Source organism: Tachysurus vachellii, chromosome 5, assembly GCF_030014155.1.
Source record: "Tachysurus vachellii isolate PV-2020 chromosome 5, HZAU_Pvac_v1, whole genome shotgun sequence".
Taxonomy (NCBI): domain Eukaryota; kingdom Metazoa; phylum Chordata; class Actinopteri; order Siluriformes; family Bagridae; genus Tachysurus; species Tachysurus vachellii.
In genome coordinates, this window is record NC_083464.1 from 8400312 (window position 1) to 8425000 (window position 24689).

The following is a 24689-nucleotide window of genomic DNA, read 5'->3' on the forward strand; positions in this document are numbered from 1 at the left end:
AAGGACTACACGACATTCCTCCAGGGTTGCTGACGTCACTAAGCCCCGATATTTACATAAACCCCTAAATAAGACTACTGGTAAAGGTAAGGGGCGTGACAGAAGGCAAGCTCAATGATTACAGTAATCCTAACAATTACAAGCCTTCCATTATTTCATGTATACGGAGTTTCAAAAAGGTCAAAAGGTTGATGGCTTCAGGTGTCAGTGTCAGTGTTCACTCTTCCAGACTGGTAGATAGATGAGAACCCCACGGCAGGTCAGAAATAGATCAAATATTGCTATGATGTTTGGTGCTGCGCTTTTCCCCCCTGAATTAAAAAAAAAAACTGTTTTATCATAGACTGCATGAATCATTAAGCAGAAAGTTTCATGGTTGGCATTGGCACTCATTATAGAAGTGAGCACACATCATCCTCTGCCTGACTTATTTATGGATTAGAGCTTAACAAGCGAGACTCACGGCGTGTTCATGAGATCAAACCGTACCATCACATATTCATGATGTAAGGTGGCATATCTAGGTCACCCGCACCGAACCATTATTCCTGCGGGAGTTCTTCCTGTTTCCTTTCCTCAATCTCTGTCTCTTGTTGATGACACGGACACATCATTCACACAGCCGTGCAGTTCTGAGCTCTGAGCACGCCGAGAAGAGGCCGAGCCTCATAAACGTTCACGTTAGACACGGTAGACAGTAAACCAGCTGAAATTGCAGCTGATAAATAACACCGAGGTGCTTTATTTACTTGCAGTATTGCCTTCGCTATCTCGGTACGTTTATCTGTGACACTGAGACAGGAACACAAACAGAGTCATGTCCCTGTGCTCTCTCTGTTTACCTTCTAGCATGCTGCTCTCTATAAATTAGTCAGACGTGAAATGATTAATCTGCCGGCTAATATGTAATAGACTCGATTGCCGATGTGAAGATTACTGGAATTACACTGCTCTATGTATCCTCAGGTGTGTTTGGGTTCCATGTCAAAAAAAAAAAGATCAGAGATTTATGAGTGTCTGTGGGTAAATTCAATAATTTCCACATGCACCCCCTCCTTACACAGAGATATACAGCACAGGGAGCTTATATGACATTAATGTCACATCTTGTCATATGTTCCTGTCTCTCGCTGGTCTTATTTGTCTGGAAGGGCGATATGGCTTCAATATCACATTGACCATACTACAAGACATTTCTGATGTAGGGCACACTACTGTATATAAACAGATATTTAGATCTACTACAACACTACTGCTATCTTTTACTGTTAATTCTGCTTGAAGGCTAAATCCTGCTAGCATCTTTGCTTGTAGTTTACACAGTGTAATAAATATCCGGATGAAGTGAGCTAGCTTACAAAATTTAATAGTTAAGCTAATGTGAGGTAGCTTGCTAGCAACCTTGAGTACAGGTTTACTCCATGTATTAATTAGCCTCACGTTAGCTAGCAGGGCTGTCAAGGATCACGCATTGAGAGTGACAGTCACTCATTTGGGTCTTTTGTCACGCTCTCCCACTACGCATTGTATTTGTCATGCAGAAAAACGTACTATTTATCATATATTTAATAAGCCGCAGCGCCCAAAATGTATCTGTCTGCACCGCTGTCTCTTTGGAACCGGGCAGGAATCAAGCGCGTCTCCCCTGGAGTTCTTAGTCGAGCCTGACACTTATCAGCCAATCAAAAAAAGAGGCTACACAATAGCCAATCAGAAAAATAGCACTATTGTATATGGGTAAGATTTAACGCAACAACCAATGGGAAAAAAGCAGATCCTGGAATTGTTCAGCATCGTCCTTGTTCACCCACAGAGAAATCCACTGGAGCTGCGAACATCACTTTGTGCACAGAGTAAGTCATGATCTCCTGTTGTAATAACACCTGCTCAGAACAAATAGTCTAGGCCAGAGCTTCTTAAACTCGAGGCCCTGAGATGGTGCCAGGGGGCCCCGGTTCACTAACAACACCTGCTCAGAACAAGTAGTCTAGGCCAGTAGTTCTCAAACTAGGGGCCCTGAGATGGTGCCAGGGGGCCCCGGTTCACTAACAACACCTGCTCAGAACAAGTAGCCTTGGTTTTAGTGCTTTCACATTCTAATGCTGATGCACAGAGGGTATTTTCGATGGTCGGTTTGAACAAAACCTCACACGAAACATCTTGTCTCTGGACGGGACATTGTCCTCAATCGTGACCCTAAAAATGGCTGGGCTTGAGCCGGACTGTTTTAAATGGGAGCAACATTACAAATGATAATGATTCTAATGATAATGGAATCTAATTATAAAGGAGTCCAAAAAGGCAACAAACACTTACAATAAACAGCACCAGTCTTAATCTCTCTCTCTCTCTCACACACACACACACACACACATAATGTAAATCTGAGCATTTATTTGTAAAGTAATGAAATTCAGATTCTGTTAGGCCCAGAAAGTTTTTCTCCCTCACGTGTGTTCGTCTTTGGTGGTGTGTTTTCTCTACAAATCCTGATAAAGTCCATCATTAACAGACCGCCGTCGTTTGTTTGTCCAGAACTTTGCGTGCAGATTCACAGGGTATTTTCCACCTCAGGAAGAGTTTGCAAAGACCAAAAAGTGCCTGTAATTTTAGATCCAGACACTTATCCCTGGCTTTACGGAAACTCCCCACGCACCCTTACTGTAGATGAAAGACATCATATGCTAACAGTGAATAACCCAGCTGCAATCACTGAGAGAGAGAGAGTGGGTCAGATTTACACACTTCCATATTTATTAGCTCCTGGCTTTGACTTTGAAGCCAAATTTCATCAAGTGAATCAGGGGAGAAGACGAATAAATAGCTCCCATCTCATTCTGTCTGCAAGATTATAGACATGTTAGATGCTATTGATAACTAATTCAGTTCAGCTCAGTGAAGTCAACCTACTTAGAGGGCGATGGTAAGTCTGTTTCTGCACAATGAAGCATCTAGGCATCTGTTCTAAGACATTCTAAGTCTGTCTCACAACACAAAAACACGTCAATAGTTACTGTAAGGTGCATGGCAGCAGAAGACTATATGAGATTCTGCTTCTGTCAGCCAATAACAGGAACCTGATGCTTACATAGGCTACAGTATTGACTTGTTGTGTGTCCTGAGATGCCACTGTTATAAAGAGCGTTTTTTATGTTCTTCTCTTATTAACAAGGCGTTGTTTTTCTTTTTACAATTCCATGTAAGCTCTCCTGTAACTAAGCCTACATTTTCCCTATTCTGCTGTTTGAGGTGAAAATTAGCTGAAGCTCCTGACCTGTATCTGCACGATCTTATGCACTGTGCTGCTCCCACACAATTGGCTGATTAAATCGTAAAATAAATAGCGTTCCCATTAAAGTGGTCGATGAGTGTGTAGACGAGCATCACGCTGACAGACGTAAGCACAGGTACGCAGGGGATTTCTCTGGGTTCTGAAGTTCTGAAAGTACAGAAGAGGAATGCTAATGACCAACTCATCATGTATTCATAGCTTTGGAAGAACAGGAGACTTGCTGCTCTTTGCTCAAAACTGACTCCACTTTTCTATTTCTTTTTTTTGCTGTGTTGACCTTGGGCTTCAGAGTTCTGAGTCGACCGGCTTTAGGCTCATGATGGGCTCTTTTACGGTGAGCAGAGACACCGATGGTGCTATGTTCAGGTCTTTATGATGAAGATTCATTCATTCATTCATCTTCTACCGCTTATCCGAACTACCTCGGGTCACGGGGAGCCTGTGCCTATCTCAGGCCTCATTGGGCATCAAGGCAGGATACACCCTGGACGGAGTGCCAACACACTCATTCACTCACGCAATCACACACTACGGACAATTTTCCAGAGATGCCAATCAACCTACCATGCATGTCTTTGGACCGGGGGAGGAAACCGGAGTACCCGGAGGAAACCCCCGAGGCACGGGGAGAACATGCAAACTCCACACACACAAGGCGGAGGCGGGAGCCCTGGAGGTGTGAGGCGAACGTGCTAACCACTAAGCCACCGTACCCCCCTTATGATGAAGATGAAATATGAAAAGCAAAGAGACTTTTCAGGTGAAGGGGAGTGTGTGTGAGAGAGTTATTAGGTTTGTGTCATGAAGTATGTAAGCTCTATCTGTCCATATATTTAGTTGTAAATGTAGCATATATTATGTGAACCTGGAATTTGAGCTGTGTGTTTGTGTGTGTGTGTGTTGCTCATGTTGGCAGAACTATATCATGTGTTTGTGTGTGTTATAGGGCGCACACTCAGTTTGGCTTATGAATCCCATCAAAAGCCCATTCTAGATTCCTAGAGTAATGCCATGGATGTATTCATCTCACACACACACTTCATCTCAGCTAGGAGGACCCCCCACTGTCTCTCTCTCCTCCAGCTTTTCATTTGCCATTTCATTTTTTGTGTTATTACCGCTGCAAGACTCCGGTTGGGTGTCTCCCCTCCACAGCTAAAAGGAATGGAAAACCATTTCACTTCTGCAAAAATAAAACATCATCCCGAGACTGAATTGCTCCGATGCCTCATGTGAGAAGCAGTAAACTGCGGTGAGGCCTCACGCTACACGACAGCACCGGAGCGTTACATCACGGGTTCATCCGTCTTTCTCCACGTTCGGCCATGTTTCTGTGTAAAGCCAGAATTGACAGCCGAACGCTGGAGTGACGTTGCGAGTACCAGATAATGAGCTCCACAGGGAGAGAGGCCTAAATGCAGCTAGTGGGTCATAACATCAGCAATAGTGGCCAAGGCCGTCGCCAGGGCAACAACGTTAGCATCGTAACTCAAGTGCGTAATGATATTCTCGTTAACAAAGGCTAACTGGAAATAAAAGGCTTAGAAACAGCAGTAATAATCCAGAGAGCTGCTTACAGCTTACTTATCTGCTCCTCCCTGCTTTCTCTTACTCGTGCCATATTACATCGTATTTCTCCAAGATGGCTGATTTTTTTTTTTTCCTTTTTTCCTTTTTCTTTTGACCCCCTTACTTTTTCCTCCCCCCCTTTTTTGCTCCCACTGCCCTGAAGGGAAAAAAAGCACTGCTCAGTATGGAGAGAGAGAATGAGAAGGGGGGTGCAGGACAGATCTGATGTTTCCTCTCGTTCTTCTCTCCTCTTCTAACAAGATGTTATTAAAGTTACATGCTGCTGTCTGGGCTGCTGCCTCGCTCTGCTGCATAATATGGAAACCGTAGCACATAGACTTAAAGCTTTTCTCTCTCTCTCTCTCTCTCTCTCTCTCTCTCTCTCTCTCACACACACACACACACACACACACGAAAAAAAAAACAGGTTTATTTTTTTTTCTTTAACTATTACCATCCACTACATTGGTCTCAGGTAAGAAAAAAGCTGTTAGACTACAATGCTGTTGATTTCTCAGATGACGTCAATTAATTAATTTTCTTCAAAAGTAGATCTGGACAACCTTTATATTTAAATATTTATATTCATGCACTCACTTTACACTGGGACTTGTACAGAGGATGAGTTACATTCTGAAATTCTGTGAATGAAACGCTTATTTATCATTTAGACTCTTAACGGGGGACAAAAGAGACAAAAGACAGCGCAAACAGACAAGACAAAACACTACGGGACAGATACAGGAAATAGTGCGGACCAGTGTGTGTTCTGTATAATATACAGTACGTTGTGCAAAAATAGAGGAATTCTCTAGGGTTCAAGTGAACATATATACACTTGTGTAATTGCAGGAGTTGGATGTGGTTGATTCTTGGTTAGTTCTTAGCCATGTTTGTTGGTTTCCCTTCTGAGTTAGCAGCTGCAATTCACTTATAATGTATCTTTGTAGGCTTGCAAACAGATTGCGTTCGCATACACCATAAGCAGGTGGTTTGTGGTTCATTCTCAGTACACCGTTCAGAACTTCAAATCGCTAACACTGCAGATGCTAATGACCTGCTCCATTATTAAATGTATTCTCTTGTTGCAGAATCTATTGTGAAATCTGTTCATTGCTTCATCAACCTTCCTGTGGTTGTGCTGCAGTCTGTCCACTATGTTCAGTCTTCTTAAACAGTTGTGCACTAAACTCTCTGTGTATAACAGCCTTGGCCATTTTCTGCAGGAAGGAACCGAGTAAATAAGCATTAGTCATCTGGTTCTATCCTCGTGTGAACACACAGACACACACCCCTAGCTTTCAGAGCTCCCGCCGAATGCTTATCACACTGGCATTATGTTCCCCCTGAACACTCCCCCAATTTAAACCATTGTAAATCCTAATTGCTTTAATTGGGCCTTTGCATAATAGAGCAATATCCTGTTGTAGTGTGTCTGGGGTTGGTCTGCATGGCTGTGGGAGTTGATAACAACACACACACACACACTCACAGATCTGCGCTGTCTTTAGATGCACGCTAATGTCTGTCTGTCGCAGACGTGCACTACATTAGTAGCCCATAAATCAAAGCAGATAAAATATGGCACGTCGAGAGGGCCGTCGTAAACCGCTTCGCTGCACGATGATGTATGTTGATGTAAAATATTGAATGTTGAACTTGTTAAATAAAACAGTATGGCAGGTCAATAACAGGTCCGTAAGCAATTTGATGGAGTAGGTCTTTGAGGTCACGCCCATTTGATATACTGGCTATCAACTGTTCGAGCCATGAAAAAAAGGAACTTTAAAGCCCAAGGTCTCAGAGCAATTTTGACACAAAGCGGATTCTTCAGCTCTTAGCAGCATGTGTAAAGCGTAAAGGTTATTTTACACAGCACTAGCATGCACGTGTGCAGCAATGAATGTCATAAGTATACACAGGCTATTGCAGTGCACTGCTTTGTGTGTGATATGTTAGCCTTGATGGTGACATGCCGGTGATTGAAGACCTTGCATTTCAGATACGGCACATGTATAACAGCGTAGTCCTTTGGGAGTGCTGCCATTTTGCTGGGCATTAGAGTGTAATTGTCTCCTCCCCAACGGCAGCCATCATTTAAACCATAGGCCGTTGCAGCCGAATATCATTTGCGTATGCTGATGCATGAATGCCTCCATAAATTTCAGACCCAAGTATGTGTTTGAATGTTTCTGTCAGAGAGCGGTTGTTGTGTGTGAGAGTCCAAGACGACTAAACCTGTCACCTCTTCCTCAGGCTGTTGTTTTGAAGCCAGTAGATGTTTTGGTATTCATTAGTGCTGGCTGTCAGTATGGCTGAAGGGTGTGATGCTCAGTGATGGCCCATTAAACTGTGTTTTTGAGCACTGGAGGCTGCCACACACTGTACTTTATGATGAACTGAATGGCAGGCTGTGTGAATGGGATATTAAGGGCTACCTGAGGAGACGTGAAGAGACATGCTGTCCCCCGAGGGCCTCTCCGACACACTCCGATATTTTGAATACAGAGTTCATGGCAGTGAATCGGGTTTCTTTTTTTTTTTTTTAATCTTTTGACCTTCGAGTTTTTTCCTTAATCTTTACTAGCTCTGTCAGACGGTTAAATAATAAAATGATAGTTTTTTTAAACTTTTGAACAAAACCATATTTTCGTGTCACTCTGAAGCTGAAAACCACTTTTAATAGGAAAAACTGGGCTTGGTACAAAAATGATGAAATGTATGATAAATGTCTTTACTGTCCTCTAATGTTCCTGTATGTAAATGTAGTCCATGTGGCATCGCTTGCCCATGAGAAGAAGAATATTCACTTCCTATGTTTTTTAATTTGAATCTTTACTACATCATTTTCTTGATGAGGCTAAAATGGTAGGCAGGAGCTTGTTTTCTGTTGACTGATGAAATTTTCTTTGGAACCGTCACATAATAATATAATGTATTAATGAGTGGTGTGTTTGATAGAATCCTAGCAGGAAGGATCACTGCAAATCAAAGTTGTTTTTTTTTTTTTTTTTTTTTTTTTTTTTTTTACAGAAACCACTTGTTTTGTGGTAAAACATTTCAGTGCCCCAAGAAGAGGCCATGTGTGCTCCTCTCAGTTGTGTAGTTTCATTCATAAACGCAAACTTTTATGCTCAGCCACTCTAGAAAACAATCTGTGGGAGACTTTTGAAGATGTTACATCTGTTTTGCACATGTTCATATGTAAACTTAGTTCAGCCAGAATTTAGGGTTTACATCACCACATGACTTGTGTAAGCATCTCTTGTTCTCTATTGTGTCCAGGAGTTATTCTCTGTCTTTCAGGATAGTGACTGTTGTCTAATTGACTTGCCAATGAGCTACTCACAGAGAGAGAGAGAGAGAGAGACAGACACAGAGAGAGAAAGAAAGCGAGAGAGAGAGAGAGAGAAAGCAAGAGCGAGAAAGCGCACCCACTGTACCAGACCAATATGTGTGTCATAGCCTGGCAACTGAGAGAGAAGATAAAGCCAACCTCAGTGACTATAGCTTATTCAAGTGAGAAACAAAAGGCGATGGCATTGTTGGCATCTGATGATATAGTTTATTTAATTTGCATAGGTTTAGCACTCATTCCAAATCATTCATGGAATTGTTTTTATATTTTTTTCTATCTATTTATTCATATATTAAAACAGGGTCGTCACCTTTCTTTTTTAAATTTCCCTTACTATGTGAAACCTGGTCAAATATGCAGCACAATACAGTAGGGACCACTATTCTACATTCTGTTATTGGAATTTATATTTGGACTTATATAGGTGTTAAAGGCTAGTCTCGCTAAATAGTCTTGGTCTGGTTGTGTTTGTGTCTTTGACATGCAAGATTGACAAGAATTCTTTCTTTTAGAGAAAATAACCAACCCATTTTGGATCGGTGCATAAATTAAACCGACTAGTTAAAGTAAAACATTCGTTTCAAAAGGATTCGACGGTTTTCGTTTTTGATTTGACTCGAACCTCTTAAGTCTCTCCTTCTCAGCTAATCTTTTGGTCTTGAACTCGACTATGTCAGACACGAGTACAGCCTTAGTTACCACAAGCAACACAGAAACACAGGACACAACACAGGAAATGCATCATCCTGAAACAATTCTCTTCTCTTACAGTTCGATAATAAGATTAAGTGCAGTTTTAAAATTATTCTGCACAAGTCCTAAGTCATTCCATGAGGATGACCTGCTATAACTAAAACTAAAAACTGTTAGATTCAATTCAAATCTCACTGGAGAAACAAAATGAACGTGACGATACTAAAGCAAATTGTATGCGTCATGTGTGCAAGAATACAGATAAATATAAGTATATATTTAGCCAAGTAGTTACTTACTGTAAGTTAAGCTTTGTGCTTGGTGCATGTTAACCTCACTAGTATGTGAAATACGTGTGTGTGCTTGTTATGATTTGGTTATGCGAGTGTGTGTGTGCTTTGTGGAGGGAACTGTAGAGCTCCTGAGGTTTTGCTGACATGAAAGGAATGATGACAGAGAGTCAGGGGTCACAATGAGCCATCCATTGTCGATATACCTCAGGCTGGTTGTTCATCAGATACACTCTGTTTGGTAATGCCAATTAAAGTCTGAAGCCATGAGCAGATGAAAAAAGCCCCAGACATGCTCATTGAAGATGGATTCTGTCTCGCTTTATTTCACCTGTAAATTGATGTCTGGTCTCTTAGGATATCACAGCAAGGGTTAAACAATTAGTTATAAACAACCATAAATTATAAATCAACAATTCCATTTCCCTTTATTGCCTGTAGTAAAGAAAGTAACTTTCAATTTGTTTATCTATTATCTGCAAGTTCTAAAGTCTGAGTCTGGGTGATATAAGAATTTTGAAAGTCGTTCATCTCACCGACTTATTCGTGATAATAAAAAATGTGCAACATCTGCGTCTGAAGAGAAAGACAGGGTGGGTGGAGGAGTCAGATGGTGTAAAGGAGGATGCAGTGAATCAGAGTTAATGTAAAAGTCGCTGGGAAGTATGGCAGGAAGCTGTCACTGAATGTGGTGATGGATCGGGCTGTCGTTATTAGTATTCACGTGGTGAACTTCTACAGCCTGACCAAAGCCATTTGTTGATTAATTAATCAGGTAATGTAGAGCTTCCATAAGAGGAAATCTGCAGGTCGGGCTTTAGTTTTCTTACATAAGCAGAGAGAATCAGCCGTCGTCCTCTCGGCCCGATCGAGACCACACTCTTTCAGCAGCGGAGCCAAGTGGGAAGTCATTTAACTAGTTGGTTTGCCAGTAATATGAAATAAACCAACAACCATATTTTGGGGATAGGGTTTCCTGTTTCCTGAATATATTCAAGTCATTTTTCTCTGAAGTAATTCTATCAAGTTTGGATGGAAAGTTTACATTCCAGCCATCCTCCCAAACCCATTGGAATGATTATTAGAGAGTGAGGGAAAACTAGGTTATAGTGGTTAGGAAGCAGCTTGGCTTGAAAAAGGGGCATTTCCATCCTAAGAAGTAGCTATAATGTATAGTTATGCCTGAGAGCATTTTACGCTCTCAGGCATAACTATACGGTATTGCTACTTTATTTGGATGGAAATAGAAATAGATTTCTGTTGGTGATTAAATCAGATTTTTATAATTAAAGTGCATTCTTGCCATCCGCAATTCCAGAGTGTCATAGGAAAGCTTCAGGATCGATAAGAATGATTACATTTATTGAGTTTACCAATTCATACTCCCACTTTGCAAAACCATGTGTGTTCTGTTATTGCCTTGTCTGAACATAGATTTCATTATAGCTGTCAATAATCCCTCCAATCTCTAAATGAGATTCATTCAAATCCAAAAAACATGCACTCCAAGGCACACATATAAACACAACAGACAAAATCCATATTGCTCTTTCAACACTGGCTACAATTGAGAGGACTCTGGTGATGGTATTAAGCCTGAACACATTCATTGTTTCCTGTGCTACCTGTCCTGCAGTTCTTTAGCACCTCAGCTGTCATCAATGTAGGAACATCTTGGAGGAAATGACATTACTGGGAAGTCCTAAAACAGCAGTGGATGACTAAATGACTCTGTGTGTGTGTGTGTGTGTGGGTGTGTGGCCAAAGGGCCAGCCTTGGATAATGACTTTGGCCTGAAAGCCAACATCCAATAGTGTTCCTCTGAGTGTGTAGCCAGTCTATACCACATCCTGACCTGAGACCGAGGACTCAGGAAGAAGCAGTGATTAAGATTCAAATCAGTCAGGAAGAGTTTTAGTGCATTGAGATGTGTTTGTTTGGGGTTTAATGACCATGGCACACATGCATTTACTAAGGCAAGAACATACACACAAAAAAATAAATAAAAATCTAAATATAAGGATATACTCAAACACTGCTGGTACTGTAATTTTTCTATGATGTCATACAAGACTTTCTCATGTACGTTTTTATTTTTTATTTTTTTATTTTATATATATATTTTTTAAATAATGTATTATAATTTTTGTTTTACCTTCATTTTATATGGAGTAATGATTTATAATTCCAGTTATTTGCATTTGAGTCCAGGCTGTAACACTACACTTCAAAATGTGACGTTCAAAGGGTGTAAATACTTTTGCAAAGCTCTGCATCATGTCTATTAAAACAGAAAATATTACAGCTGGCCCAAAGTTGTAAACGGTTCTCCAGCACAGCGGTCTTAAAATAGAGGACTGCAGTCCGGATGTGAAGCCTGTAAAATATTTCAGCAAGTCGAACCATACACTTATAGTGAATACTGTAGCGTAAACGATCGGTGTTAGAAAATCTGTCCGTTGTAAATAAACACAACCCAGTTTGGCTTCTGAAGCAAGGTCCTAGCGTTGTGGCTTATACAAGCACACACATTCATGTAAAATATTTAGCTGTTAGATGACAACAGCTCACTGAGAAAGGAAAGAGTTTTCACAGATATCTTTAATAGTGTTTTGGAAGTGACACCTTGGCTTATGCTAAATGTTCAACAGTGAAAACAGAGAGTTTAAAGATGATTGGACAGAGATTTATATGATTAAGTTCAAAGCGTATGTCTCATGGCGCTAGTTAAAAGTGATAACATAAAGCACCATTGCTAACACTTCAGGCTAATGCTTAGCTGCTTGCTTAATCCTCCACCTGGCTTAGTGGTTAGCACGTCCGCCTCACACCTCCAGGGTTGGGGGTTCGATTCCCGCCTCCGCCTTGTGTGTGGAGTTTGCATGTTCTCCCCGTGCCTCGGTGGTTTCCTCCGGGTACTCCGGTTTCCTCCCCCGGTCCAAAGACATGCATGGTAGGTTGATTGGCATCACTGGTAAATTGTCCGTAGTGTGTGATTGCGTGAGTGAATGAGAATGTGTGTGTGCTCTGCGATGGGTTGGCACTCCATCCAGGGTGTATCCTGCCTTGATGCCCAATGACGCCTGAGATAGGCACAGGCTCCCCGTGACCCGAGGTAGTTCGGATAAGCGGTTCGAAAATGAATGAATGAATGAATGAACTTTACACTTATAGTTGTATTGATCTGTTCAAATCCTTTCTTTATAAGTTATAGCTTATTCTTTATAAGCTTCCCAGGTTAACTGTGCATATGGCATCTCTGTCACATCTTAATGCATTTTTGTTTTCTGTGTCCCTCTTTCAGGTTTGGCAAACACCGCAAAGACGAGAGAATGGGGGACAAGATGGAGCGCAAAGGCTCAAGCAAGAACAAAATGGATGACATGCAGGCCACAGAGGAGGAGATGCAAAGGATGCGTTTGGAGAGAGAGAGGTACTGTAAGGCTTCATCCAGCTCCCAGTTCTTTGCAAAAAAGCCTTCGATTTAAAATGGTCCGTGCTAGAAACATGCCTAATTATCTGGATTGGGGAAAAGGTAAAGTCTGTGAAGGTGCTGCAGTGTTGCTAGTTTGAGTGGTTAGTGGATTTTATAAGAAAGCATTAAATTGATCAATTGTTTTCGCAGCAGTCAGTTGTTGCCTTGGAGGTAACTGGTCCGAAGGTTTCTTATGTATTTTTAAGATTCAGGCAGGATCCAGCGCTGTCCTTGCCTCTACCCGGGATCGATTCCTGCACCGAGGTGCTAAACTCAGCCACTGAAGAGCCAACTCTCAGTGCCGCTACCAAGCAGATATAATGGGAGTGTTGCCTCAGGAAGGGCATCCGGCGTCAAACCTGTGCCAAGTCTAATATGCAGATCTAATTGGATTTAAATCTGTGTGACACTTTTTCCACTTGTTTTTTTTTAATTGAAATCCTCATGTTTTTACCTGTTAATTACCAGTGTCTACATCGGGTGGTGTCTTATGTCACACTTAAGGTTTTAAAAGCTTGAACACCTGCCACGTTAATTTTCACAGCCATCTTCAGCCACAAGAATGCACTCAAGCATTGTTTACACTCAGTGTTTTTTTTTTTCACAACAGCACAAATCCCTATTAATTTTTCACACACAATAAGAAGACAATATCAATTGCGTTCCCGTATGTTTAGAGGACTTGCAACCCCCTATTATACCACACAAACCGAATGAATTTGGTTATCAAGCCACTTTTGCTAATGGAGCATAATTGAATCGAAACAATAGGGCCAGTGCAGGCCTCCGTGGAGAGAGCACCCAGGCCCGGCAGTGACAATGAGGCTGGCCTTGTCAATGAAACATCTGGAGCCCATTATCAAAGAAGCCTGCCTTGCCTGTGGCGCTCCCCACCATGGGCACTGGAAATCGGTGCTCTGGCCTGCAGCCCAGAACTCTTCCGACTCTATACTTCAGTACAGAAAGAGAGAGAATGCGCTTCTCGGCAGCTCTCTGTGTCTACGCTCAATGCCCCCAGTCAATCAAATACAAATTTGTCACATTCCACAACTTCATTTATTTCCATATGTTTCTTTTCTGAAGAATGTTCGTTTGCACTACACCAGGAAAGCCTCCTGGATTTTGTTTGGCGAGGTCTATTGGGTTTGCATCTTTGAATTAAATCAAGATTTTTGTTTTCTTCCTTCCTCTCGGCCTCATGCTTGAGTTTTCCTCCATTCAATGGAATGGCGTCCTTTAGGGAATTTGTCCCAGAAATAATAATCTGTTCAGCCACCACACTGTGAACATGATATATAAAGCACTAGGGAGACTGACAGCTTAAAAAAAAATCAATTGCTGCTGGATTTTTGATGTGGTGTTATACAGTGAAGCACATGTTGGACTGTCATGTGTAAGTGTGTATGTGAACCTATGACAAAAGCTGTGATTAATTACACTCGCCACTGGGATGGTGAGCCCTAGACTGGGCTGTGTCTAAAGGCTCTTGGTATATTTTAGATCAGGTGATGGTACAGTAGGTGGTGACTAAGAGAAGAGGTAGTTTAAGGGTACTTTAATAAATGTTGGTCTGTATTCTAGAGGAAATGTACATTTTTGGCTCATTTTGCTGTTTGCTTTTGTTTGTTTTTACACAAATCCAACAAAGCTAAAAACATCGGGACTGATAACTCCCATCTCAAACGCTCATAGTATCAAGATTGCTCCAGGAAGAAGAGTAAGACCAAATCCATACCCTTAAAAGAATCACAACAGCTATAGGGGAACAGCCATCATACTAGCACTGCAGCAGATTTAGTGTACTTGCTCCCTAAGATGTTCATGAAACTCCCTGCTACTCAGGAGCTTTAGGGCTTACATTGCTATATTTGTGAATGACTTAAGCTCCCTAAATCCTCTTCTGTCACTGCTGTATGGATGACAGCCCCTGCAACACTGAGCGAAATAAAAATAAGGGGAAAAAAAAAAAGAAAGCTCTGAATGCAGGCAGTGCGCTATCAGGCTTGATGTGGGTTGAGGATGATGGAGTGTCTGCATCAGTAGCATTTGTTTTGCCACAATTGAGTAAATTGTAAGCAGCTGCTGCCCACGGTCCTCTGCCGGTCCTCCAGCCGCCAGCCTTTCCGTGCCTCATCAGCGGCACAGCGACTCTTCTGGTGGCCTTTGTTTATGCCTGTGGAGGTTCATAGACCCCTGCGTGATTTTGATTTTTTTTAATTGCTTTGACTGCAAGGACCACCATGGAAAAGCTCCAATCAGAGATTGGGAAAAAAAATCATGCAGGGCACAATCTCTGAGGAAGTCTTCTAAGGTTTAAGCAGCCATCCAGCCAGGGCAGGAACTGCAGAACAATATGCATGGCTTCCTCAGTATCAGGCTTGTATCAGGGAGTTAACAAGTTTGTGATTATAACAGCTTGGTTTTGGACCATAATTCTGTGGTAAGAGTGGTAAACATCATCTTCCGTTTAGCAGACTAGCTGTGCTCTTATCTGCTCAGCTCCACTGAGCTGCTAATCAACGGCTAGCACTCGTCCATCTCCTGGTTTCCTGCTCCTTAAGCCTATGGCTTCCTTATGTTTGTTTGTTTTTTTCCTGAGTGCAGCCAGCCTGAGACGCCTCCGATTCTCAGCCCTGTTTCCCTATTTTTCCTGCTATCGCAACTAGCAGCTTCCTTTCTTCCTTAGCGGCCCAAACACCAGCCGGAAATCATGTCATAAATGCGTCTTTGATTCCCACTATACCCACCAGAGGCTGCTTTTCTGTCTTTATTCTTCTTCTTTTATTTTATGGATATGTTAGAGGTTTTTAACCCGAACCCTTTTTTGTTTTGCTATGTTTTTATCATTTTGGCTTCAGTTGTTTTGTACGTTTCTCACTCCTGTTTTCAGAAAAGTAAATGAACCGTATAGACCCAATGACCAAAATACTCATGCCTTAGCTGAAATTCTGCTAATATTTTCACTCCACTTAAAATTGCAGCTGCAGTGATCGAGTCTGCCCACAGCTATGCACATATTTTAATACTTTATTTGACGCATTAATGCATGTTCATCGTTATCACGGACAATCATTCCCCCTTACTGTGGCAGTAATTGTGTTACAAAATAATTAGCTCATTATGCTCAGGAGCCTTTTGTAACATTTTGCTGTTTGACTAGGCTAATTAGCATGCTGAGTTCAAAGGCAGATGACACAGGCTGATTGTGAACCTGATTGTGTTTGTAATTAAATTGATAGTTAGCTCGTGGCTAAAAATGGTAGTTAGGATTATTATTTTCTGCAAATTTTTATATTTGTTACTCTCTGGCCAGTTCCACCACAGGCATCATCTCATGAGTTGCCATCATCTTATGAATAGCCCCCATAACCCCGTACCCTGTAGTGTACTCCATAAGAGAAGTACACTACATTTAATGTGTAGTTAGAATTGTACAAAAAGTTAGATAAGTATAATGATTCAGAAGTTCAACAAGTTATTTATGCCCTAATTTATTCAATTTCATGTACAAAACTATTACTAATTTAGTGAAAAATAAAGCCTTGAAAAGTAAATTTACTTGAAACTAAATACATTATACTCTCATATACAGGTGAGCAATTTTAAATTCAAAGAAAATAAATCGATTTTTTTCTTAGTAAAGTTTTGGGCCTCCACGAGCCGCAAGTACAGCCTCAGTTTGGTCTCTAGAATTATAGACCTCCAAAAGATCTTCTCCCAGTTTTGATGGTGGTGGCATGCTGGAGGTGTTGTGGGTGGAGTGTTTATCTTAGCTTGTTTATGTTGTTTTTATAAGCAGTGTAATTTATTCAGTGAGGAAATAAAGAACCTCAGGCTAGCCAAAGTGCCATTCCTCGCTAACAAACAAAAACACAGTTTCCATCGTTTTTAAAAATACTATCACACGTGAGCCGTATTTTCTGACTTTTCTTAATAGCTTTCAAGACAAGTTGAATGTGTCTTTTATCATGCAACACCTTTTTCATACCTTTGGGTTACGCAGCATTTATTATTATTTACAATATTACAGTGTGGTACAGTTTGGCAGAGAAAGTGTTTAAACTGATAGCTAATCTAATCTCGGGCTAAGGAAGCGATATGAAAGGTACCTGGCTCTACTCAGGCAGCCCTTAATGAGGTGTTGTGGACATGTATCACATCTTATGGTACAGTATGTAGGTCCTAATGTCTGTCTAAAGACATACAGGCTAAAATGTTAAAGACTGTTTCTCCTTTTTCATGGCTGTTACCTAGAAACATAATGTTAGGTAAAGCTTTCAGCTATATTAGCATCATTCTACTGACAGAACACCTACACACCAACAGGCAGTGCATATGCAAGCTAATAAAAACATTGAACTCTTAATTGATCACACATCTGCATTCCTAAACACACATACAGGAGCTAAGCATATTCTTCTCGTACTCTCACACACACTCATACACAGAAGAGCAGTTGGCACTAATTATCTTTGAATGTGGGTGGGTAATGATTCTGGACCAATGCCATATGAAACACCAGGAGTTGCGAGGGCCTTCATTCCAGGGACGTACAGAGAGAAATTGACAGTGCAGTAATCATGTTCAGTTTAGCCACTTCTGTCTTTTATGCTAACGCCACAACAGGCTATTAATCGTGTAATGAAGTAAACAAGAGACGGCGAACGCTCATCAAGCTAGCCTGAGCTCATATTCTTACATACAAACATGTAAGTGCACAAGTTATACCCATCCTCAAAGCAATTTTAGTACCTAAAATATCATTTTACAGTAATAACGGATGGCTTTCCGTGAATATAAAACATGCCCCTGTAGGAGCACTCGTACACGAAACCTTTAATGACAAAAGTAAAGGTACATTTCTTGTGAATACACTGTACTTTTACAGCTCATTTGAGGTACAAACAGGGCCCTTAATGCCTAATTAGTACATTCAATGTATTTTAATTGTATGCTACATTTATTTCCGCAAGTTAAATTCTTGCAGGAGGTAGGTACGAAAATTCGTATGCTCGGAGGCACTGCTTCAAGCCGCGGAAAAAATCTGACATTGCTGCATAAAATAAGTCGTGTCTTGACACATCGTATACAATGGTCTATCTAAATGGTTGCATTTTAAAGTTATGGCCAAGGTCAGTGTTGAATTTGAGTGAACTTTGAGGGCAGCAAGAAAAGATTTAACCCAATAACCTGGGTACAATAGTTCCAATCTCTCCGTAGAAAAGCAATGGCATTGTTAGGAAAAAAAGCAATTTTACCTCGTCTTGTCTATTGGCTGTCTTGGTGTATGACCGCAGGGCCAGGTATGGCCTGGTGCTTTTGCTCATACTGGACATTATCTCACTGAGACGCGCATTGCCATAGCAGATTCTATCTGTCTATTATGTGCAGTCTGCCAGAGGGATGGATTTGCTATTTGCTTTCTGTAAAACCTGCCATAACACAGAGCACGGATGTTCCGGGCAGCAAGGTGACATCAGTTTCTGAGCAGAAGGCAGGTGGGCTGACCTCGATCTCCTCTCACATTTCACCTTGTTCATGTCCACGATATTAAATCCACAGCCTAAAACCAGCAAGTTCCAGAGAGCAGAGTTCTTTTGGGATTTCAAGCCAAGCGTTTCATTAAGAAAAATGCTTGTTTGTGCGGAGTTGGAAGATTTGGGTGTACAATGGCGTTATTGGTTTTACAAACTCCAGCAGTTTTTCTCATTACCACTAGGCTATTAACTGCACGTGACACGGATATGTACACAGTTCTCACACAGTCCTCGCCAGACTTAGATTTGCACAGGCGAGAAAGGGAACAAAATGAAGCTACAGTAAATGGCATTGTAATCGCATTAGGCTGTCACGGAGAGAGAATGTTCATTGTTGGGAAATTAGATTGCGCTTATGAGAAACTGTGGAAACATCTAATTTTTCCTCCCAGGGTAACACAAAGTTGGCCCTAAGATTGCACCACTGAGTTGTCAGTCAGAGCAAAGACGGACAGCTGGCATAGTGCAGAGGTCAGCTGCGACCTGGGGTGCTGGTGAAACAAGGCACTCTCAACACTGTGTACTGGGTTGGGGGGGTGTGGGAAAATAAAGTGAAGAAATGGACACAGTGTTTAAGCTCATTTGGTTCTAATAAGGAAGCCGGATTTGTGTGCCATGGGTAACTCTATAGGGAGTCTACCCTGAATGCACCAGCCCACCTTGCAAGCCTATAGCATTTCTATTCCGAGAGATGCCTGTATCCCAACTAGGGTTGGGTATCAAAAGAAATTTTCCGATTCCGATTCCGGTTCCAGTTCAGCTTACGATTCCCAGTTCTGATTCCGATTCCATAATAAAAGAAATGTGAAAAATAATGCACAATACTTAAACAATTCCATTTGTGTTTATTAATCACTCTTTAAATATTTTCAACAGAGCATTTCAATTCATATCAATTTAAATTTAAATAAATCCAACATCAAATTTAACATCCAGAATTACAACTTAGCAAAACAGTTAGCAATTTTTCTGAAGAAACATTAACGTGTCTGCTTTCTCTGGGAGAAGACGAGACCTTTCCTGGCTTATTGTATCTCCAGCTGTGGAGAAAACCCGCGCTTTGCCCGTCATCGCATCGGAACCGCGTTTGGAACCGAAACCTAAAAATTCCGCGCGGTTCCGGTTCCTGTTAAAAAAACAGAACGGTTCCCAACCCTAATCCCAACACAGATATGTGTCCAAACATGCTCTCTTGCTTTAATCCAAAATAATAGCCCTAGTTCACCACAGCTTAAATTTGTCCTGAATTAACTGGTTTCTTCACGGAGGGAAAAAAACAAAGAGAATGCAAGTGAGGAAAGTATGAGAAAGGGCAGCTGGAGGAAGATCAGAGAGGCCCCACTTTTCCTGCCATTTGGGAAGACGCCTACAGGATGTACTTCTCCACTTCTCTCAGGAAGATCTCCCACTGGCTGTTTTAGCAGCTCTGTACGACGTCAGCCATAACAGGCCTGCTCTGACTCTGCTCTCTTAGAGGAAGCAGCAGGAGAGGCACTCTGAGGAGAAAGGGCTTAACCTCTGTAGAAAGCTGATTGAAATGTACTCCCACTGGATATTCTTGAAAGAATTTTGTCTGAAGGTTCCATTGAGCAGGCCGCTGTAATAGGGGTAAGGGTCCAAGGTAAACACAGGAAGGGAGGGTGGTGTCTGAGCAGCCTATTAACCCGGTAGGAGCGCTGAACTCAGGCAAACATCAAATCAGCATGGAGTAATGACAAAAAAAATTGCTCATATACCTATTGCACTTTATCTTTTATAACTACACTTCATATTTCATGTCTCATAGGGAAGATGTTTTTCAGATTTAGTAAGGAAGTTTTCTCGAATCCTCAGTTTAAACTGGCAATTATGTGATTTATATTCTGATGATTTTTCTCTTTTCAGTTCAGTTTGGAATTAATCGCTGTTCTAACTGTGCTGTCCTACTACATCAGATTCACCTAATCAGATAATCAAGTCTTTCACTGGCTGGTTAAATCAAAACTAAAAATCCTACAGCCCACCATAATTGATCATTGTCTATCTGCATGTTATACTTCATCTCTAATTACAGGTCAAGGAATCCAACTATGACATGTACTGTGTGTGTTTGCAGGATCCAGGCCAAGACTAGGGAGCTGCGGGAGCGACAAGCCAGGGAGAGAGACTACGCCGAGATTCAAGATGTGATCAGGACCTTCAGCTCAGATGAGGAACACCCCTACGCAGGCATCGGCTCGCTCGACTCCTCCATGGACAGCAGCCAGAGCCTGAACCAGGAGCAAAGGCCACACAGTCCCAGAGAGCATGGCCTAGAGAGCCTCTATGCCCAAGTCAACAAGCCACGCAATGAAGGACCACTGTCTTCAGAAAGGTAGGCTGCGATTACTTTGCATTCAGGGATGAAGCTTTTTTTTTTTTGGATCGTACAGTGCTCATTGTGGCACCATTTGGAAGAGATCATGTAAAATAGGGTGCTTTGGATAAAAAGTAGTGTTGAGAATCTAACACATCACTACCTGTCCAATAAGTTCAAGTTACTTGTGCATTTGAAAATGATCCCCTATAGGCTCATGTGTCCCCCAGCGTGTGAATTAAGCGCTTCCTTACAATGGAAAAGCAAAAGTCAAATGCAATATTCATGTTTCATGAACGTGTCCCAGTGGCAGGTTTTACAGTGATGGAAAATCATCAATAATGCTTAAGGTGCAAAAATGTAATAACCAGAAGCATCCTTTATTACAGCGATGTTAAATCCGTTTCTGTCTCAGTCTTTGAAACAAACAGCCAATCCCCATGTCATCTGCTGAGGGCAAAGTCATCTATATACTGCCCTGTTAACAACAACACAGATGTCCCACAAGCAGCCATACAACCCCCCTCCTTGCCCCACGGATTTCTTCTTGGTGCCATAAAATAAATAAAAATGCTCTTGTGTTACAGATATTTCTGTTCAAACTTTAATATTGCACATCTGCCTGACCTCAGGCTGAAAAGTTATTGTGCTTGTTTTCAGGTTTAAAAAAAAGAAAACCAACAAATTCTTTATCTTCCTGAAGCTGATTTATTCCCCACTGCAAATGATCCTGTGTCATTCCTCTTTCCTCTAAAGCTTCCTGAACATTCATTTAAAACATTTAGATCCTGCGCTCTCCTGTTGCTTCATTATCTTCTCCATAGCTGTGCACGCCAATGTAAAATTACAGTTTTTTTTTTTCCACAGCTCTCTACCGTCTATTTTAAGACCTTTAGCTTGCTCAAAGTTTTTTCATTATGCTGCTTGTAGCATGATGGGACATCTTAGCTTTACTAACTCTCAGCACTCTTGTTTAGTTGGCTGATTGTTAGCTCATTGAGTGTAATCAAATTGAGCTAATGATTGACACCTGCCACTTGCTAAGTGACCTTTCGCTATCCACAGTTTGAGATGGCATGCTGCGAGTCTCATCAGTAGCCCCTCCCTCCTCCCACTGCGATGTTGATCTTTCAGCCCAGTCCCTTCCCTGTGGTGTGACCTCAAGTCCATGTGACTCTATGACACTACGCAGCCACTCAATAACCTGCTTAATCTGGGTGTCGATATCTTTGGGGATAGCGGGGAGATGCTTATGGTCGATGGTTAACCCCTGTGGCTGCACACCAGTGACAGATATTTCCTCTCTTAAATGGCTTCAGTTTGGACTGAACTGTCACTTTTCAGTCACAGTTTTCCATTTGCTGAAGGTTACAGTAGGAATAAGAGTTTTCTGGAGGTTGTGGAATTGGGTTTTGTGGCAGTATTTTCAACATAATATAAGTTATTGTGAACAGTGCAATGTAACCACTTGAGTTAGATTTCCTATGCATTAACAATGGGTCATAAATCTATAGTCTAACATAGAATAGTATAGAAAATAAAATATCTTTGTCATTGTTTTAAAAACAACAAAATACGTCATATAGCATACCTAATATTTTTAGAACATCTAGCATAAGGCTGCTCATAGGTTATAGGTATAGTTGCATGCAGAACTTAATAAATGTTCTTATAAACAGATATTACATTGTGATTGTCAACCGAACAAGTCGAACAATATGTATACCGAACAGTAATCCAATAAAATCGATTATCAGCATGTGTATTGATGTCAGACATGCATTATAGTACAATTAGTAGGACGCATTTTGGTGGTAGAATTTTAAGACTTACGAAGAATATGATTTTATATATACATATATATAATGCTTATTATTATGTTTGTCAACTCTAGACATTTCTTACTAATACTATGAACGTGAGACACATGTAATATTTAAAGTCCTGATTAAGTTTAAGACATGATCCTCAGATAAGGTAAAATAGAACAAAATGTCTACTATAGGTCATTGTTTCTCCTCTTCTTTCAAGAGGCTGAAAGAAAGTGCAGCCTGTTTTATTTCCAGCACTTTGTTCTGGGTGCACTCGGACTCGGCTGGCACACTGCACTGGCTGCTGCTTTGGAGTGTGTGATAAACGGCTGCTTTTGTCTTCACCACTGAATTCACAATCATCATCTTATTCTCTCTTAATGCCAATAGTGGACTATTGATAGTAACATGGATAGTACCATCCTTTGGGGATATCTCTCTCTCTCTCTCTCTCTCTCTCTCTCTCTCTCTCTCTCTCTCTCTCGTTCTCTCTCTCTCTCTCTCGTTCTCTCTCCCTCTCCCTCTCCCTCTCCCTCTCTCTCTCTCTCTCCCTCTCTCTCATCCCTTCCCAGAAAGATGCATGTGGAGATTGCATCAACTTAGCATTGTTCATAATTAAAACCTCAAACTCCAGTTTCTCAGCAACACCAGTTATGTAAGAAATTGCTTTGCTTCTGTATAATTTACCCATGCACTTGTTTATATGAAGTAATATAATGAGAACAGAGGGCATCTTATCTTTGCAAGGTCTTTAAAAGGGAAAAAAATTAGGACTTTTCTGCTTTGCACATCATTTCACAGGAAGGCTCTGTGAGATTTGCTGTAATATTTTAGCGTTGTGGCCGTGGAATTAATTGGCTAATTTATTTCTTTTTACTGCTCCAAGGCCTGCAATCTGTAGAAATGCTGTAAAATATTTTGTTTGCATTCTGAATGCATTTCAGTTTTTCGCCACCGTAGTCAGCCTGGCTTTATCAATGAATCGAGGCAAACAATTTTTTTTCGCTTTCGCAAATGAAAGCTAGTGGAAATTTTATGGTGTCAGACTCCTGCTATAAAAAGCCTCTAACCACAAGTGAGTGTTGACTCTCTGTAAGGAACTGACACATGTGGCTTTCAAAGAGAGTGAAGTTGATCCGTGTGAATATTCCCAAAGCAGTTTGGAAAAAAAAATAATAAACCGGTCTGAAGTGGTTATTCTTGTACATGTTACACAAAAGTAAATGTTTTCATACCATGCATGTTAGGGGTTCACGACATCATCAAAATATCATATCACAGTTCTCAAAGGCATCTTTATGAGACATGACATGCATCACTGCCAACAATACGGCAGCACTGTGTACAAAGTCGATTTATTTCCTTTTAAACGAGTTGATTTATTTATATATATATATATAATATCATATTATATCTCACAACCATAATGGGCTTAGCATGGAAAAGCAGACTTCGAGTTAGAGTCGAGTACAAAAGTTTGTATCGCCGTTTTTTTTTTTAATGTTGAACAGAAAATTGATGTACAGACAAAACCACAAAAAAGTACTCAAAATAAGAACCAAATCCAATGTGTCACTTTTGTCAGCGCTATGTTGTTGTTCACATGTTATGTATTGAAGTGTAGGTGGTGACTATTATGGCTGAGAGAGAATATAAATACTGTCCAGAGGAAGACAAAAGATGCAAGCCGACAGAGAAGAATTAAAAAAAAAAAAAATCTTCCCCAAGGCTTGTGCAAACCTTTGACTTAATATCATCAGTATTAATGACTAATTGCACTTACATTTACATTCATGCTGTTTGGCAGACGTCCTTATTCAGATCGGCTTACATTTATCTCATTTACACAACTGAGCCTTGCTCAAAGGCCCAGCTTCTGTAGCTTGGTGATCCTGGGATTCGAACACACTTGAGATCATGAAACATCTGTGGATGCCAACACACTAAATGCTTTGTTGTGTAGACTTTTGCACACAACTGTATATAATTCACTGCCTTGAGACTTCAGAATGCTTTGCTTAATGTTATGCTTTTGAAGAGCTGAATCCTGTTAAATATAGTCACCCGATCTCTACTACAGTACGTGTGCTTACTCTAGTGTATTGTACTAGTCAGCGCATTTTAGAGGCAAAGCTCTCAGGATTTTGTGAAGGCACTCCAAGTCAGCATCCTGAGTTTTTTTTTTCTCATCTAAATAGACAAATTGTGCTGCTTCAAATCCCCACTGTCTGATAGCCACAGTCAGACATGTGCACATCATACAGCCATTTTTGTAGTTGTTTATTTGTGATGACCTGCTTGGAATCCCTTCCAGCCATTGAGTCACTGC

At 41.0% G+C, this 24689-nt stretch overlaps 1 protein-coding gene across 3 annotated transcripts in view; it reads left to right on the forward strand.

Moving 5' to 3' along the window:
* Window positions 1-24689, forward strand: part of pard3aa (par-3 family cell polarity regulator alpha, a) — a 403329-nt gene that overhangs the window by 293192 nt on the left and 85448 nt on the right. For all 3 annotated transcript variants that reach the window (XM_060869627.1, XM_060869625.1, XM_060869626.1), the window contains 2 exons: window positions 12507-12635; window positions 20310-20567. In XM_060869627.1, coding sequence (XP_060725610.1) covers window positions 12507-12635; window positions 20310-20567 — 387 coding nt within the window. The remainder of the gene's footprint in view (window positions 1-12506; window positions 12636-20309; window positions 20568-24689) is intronic.